The sequence below is a fragment of the Poecilia latipinna genome, unplaced genomic scaffold (genome assembly GCF_001443285.1).
Source record: "Poecilia latipinna isolate Pla-1442-1.1 unplaced genomic scaffold, P_latipinna-1.0 Scaffold85, whole genome shotgun sequence".
Taxonomy (NCBI): domain Eukaryota; kingdom Metazoa; phylum Chordata; class Actinopteri; order Cyprinodontiformes; family Poeciliidae; genus Poecilia; species Poecilia latipinna.
Genome location: NW_015112701.1, coordinates 376742 through 379438, shown reverse-complemented (window position 1 = coordinate 379438; position 2697 = coordinate 376742). Strand labels below are relative to the sequence as shown.

At 44.9% G+C, this 2697-nt stretch overlaps 1 protein-coding gene across 2 annotated transcripts in view; it reads right to left on the bottom strand.

Moving 5' to 3' along the window:
- The window catches only part of map3k10 (mitogen-activated protein kinase kinase kinase 10), a 43641-nt gene that overhangs the window by 10192 nt on the left and 30752 nt on the right, over positions 1-2697 (bottom strand). For both annotated transcript variants that reach the window (XM_015021646.1, XM_015021653.1), the window contains exons 2-3: positions 2093-2273; positions 1698-1846 (exon numbers count right to left, since the gene is read on the bottom strand). In XM_015021646.1, the coding sequence (XP_014877132.1) occupies positions 1698-1846; positions 2093-2273 (330 nt within the window). The remainder of the gene's footprint in view (positions 1-1697; positions 1847-2092; positions 2274-2697) is intronic.

The window sequence follows — 2697 nt, the reverse complement described above, 5'->3', positions numbered from 1 at the left end:
TTGGCAAAATATGATTTATCCAAAAAATAAAATAAAATAAAAATTAAGAAGCCGCCAGTGTTTTTCCATCTCGTTTACGCTCTAAATGGACATGGTCATGGTGAAACGACAAACTCAAATTTTATCGCTCGTTAACAAAACGCTGAGCTGAGTAAACCACATGAAATGAAAAATCGTATCCAGAGACCCCGTCACACTGCCCAGCTGTCAACACAACGCACAAACACAGAGCGGTGGATTGTTGGACTGGTTATGGTTTTCACTCCTGGCAGTCGCAGCAGACAACAGGGAAGGGGAAGGCAGCAAGATGGTGGCAGCATATGGCGACTATGATGAGCCAGAACAGAGTTACAGACAACATGCTGCATACCTACCATGAGTACAGATCCACAAACTGATCAGTCCAACGCTACAACATGAACATCTGCTGCATGTTAGGTTTACAAAGAGAGTCTAATGAAGAGCAGTTTTTAACAAGTAAAGCTTCAAATAAAAAAAATTAAAAAAACAGCAGGTGGTGCTTGTTTATTAGAAGAGATGAACTACGTGACATAGATAAAAGGAGGCAGGAGACATGATGAACAGGAGAGGCGATTAAAGGAAGAGCATGGATCAGAAGAAGAGGAGCAAAGAGCGGAGGCTTTAGGAGAAACTACTCTCTTTTCTTTCTTAGAGTTAAAACCTGTCCTCAAACCTCCTCACCTGTGCTTAAGGTAGAGCACCTCAGGTCAAGTTTATCCTGCAGGCGAGTATTTAAGCAGGGATGAACTGAACTGTGAAACAAGAGCCGGCTGATACTCCACCACGGTTCAGAGGGGCTTCGAGGAGCAAACGACCCAGGAGACGTAAAACTACAGGGAGACCAACGCTAACTCTTGTCCTCAGCTCCTGTGCAATGCAACAAAATCTGCTGTAGATTTACCAGCTGCAAGCTCAAAGGCCTCCAGTACAGTCAGGTCATGGTTAGCAGCTGGACGGATTCCCTACATCACTGGCGGCATCTTGGTGTGTTTTCATACCTGATAGTCTGATAGACTCGGTTGGATTGGGGATCAAAATTGCGACATTTGCTACATTTTCAGCTGATGAGGTTCGCTTCCACAAACAATCCAAACTAACTGAAAAGGTTGTTCCCCTCCTCACCTGTGGTGGCGCTGCACCAAGAACCACTGAAGTTCAACTTCCTTCTTCACAAAATGTAAACAAAACTGGAGTGGCGTCAGATTTTAACAGTTGTACGATTTCTCTTCTCTCTTCTCTGGTAAAGGACCATTTCTCCCAGTAATGCCAGACTCTTGAATTTTGTTTGGTCGCATTTGCCCTTTAGTTCACTTCCTGCTTTTGGAGGGGACTCCAGTCACTTCATTTAACCGAAACGAGACCTAGGCTTTTAAGCAGAGTTCACTTTTTTGAGAGTTCGATTGCGTGTTCCCACCTCACCAAACGAACCGGACTTTCCAGACAAACAAACTGGAGTTTGATTAGAACTAAACAGGGTTGGTGTGAATGCACCCTAAAGGTCGGGTTGAATGACTGGTGTAAAGTAAAAACCAGAGGCACAAGCTCTGCCTCAAACAGAGACAGCGTACATCTGCAACAATGCTCTCCACATGTTTGTGTTTTACTTGTTCACAGCCAGCTGTCGTGACATTTTTCTGGGCGGGGGGTCACCCTCTGTTCCAGCAACACCTGCTTACCTCTCAGCAGCAGAACAAAAGGTTCAGGGCAGGTTGAAGGGATGGGGAGTGTCAGCTTGTTCATGGCAACGCCGTAAGCTACCGCCAGGGCGTCTATCTCCCGGTAAGGAACTTCTCCGGTCAGCAGCTCCCACAGCAGCACGCCGAAACTGCAAAACAAGGCGCAGAGGGAGGGAGAGAGAGAGAGAGAAGCGGTCAGTGACGGTTTTAACGTAAGTACGACACCTTGCATGACTTTTCATATCTCCTGAACTTTGAGTTTATTTTATTGGTATTTGATGGGAGTTTTGAACACAAAGTGGTTCATGAAGTGGAAGGATGCAATTTGCGGTTTTCCAAACTGAATACTCCTGTAAACATGGCGGATGGACGGACGGACGGACGGACACCATTACCTCCACACGTCGCTGCTCTTGGAGAACAGAGAATGCTTGATGACCTCCGGCGCCATCCAGGCGTAAGTCCCCGCTGCACTCATCTTGGTGGTCTGGTGCCACTCTCTGGCCAGACCAAAGTCTGTGATCTTCAGGGTTTTGCCGCTCAGGTCGTCCCACTCCACCGGCTGCAGGATGAGGACTGAGGAAGAGCAAACAGATTAAATCAGCCGTTTGGTTTCAGTAGTTAATGCCACAAAAAATTTTTCTCTGCTGCTTTAAAGAAGTGTAAAAAAATAAGAAGATGATACTTGGACAATGAATACAATAACTTTAAAAGTTATGTGTGCTACGTGTTTATCTGTGCATCTCTACAAATGCCTGAAAACATGATGTTCTGCAAGGGGACGGGTTCTGTGTCCCAGAGATGGACATAGTTTGTTGCAAAATGATAGTACAGACCTCAGGACAAAATGATTGTGATCAGAGGCTCAATCTCAAGGCGTTAAATTAAGAAGTCAAATGTCTTAAAAGTCACATTTGATATACACAACATTTTTATAACAACTTGATTATGCTATAAAATGGCATCATGTTCCTTAAAAATACATAATACTGCCCCCTTA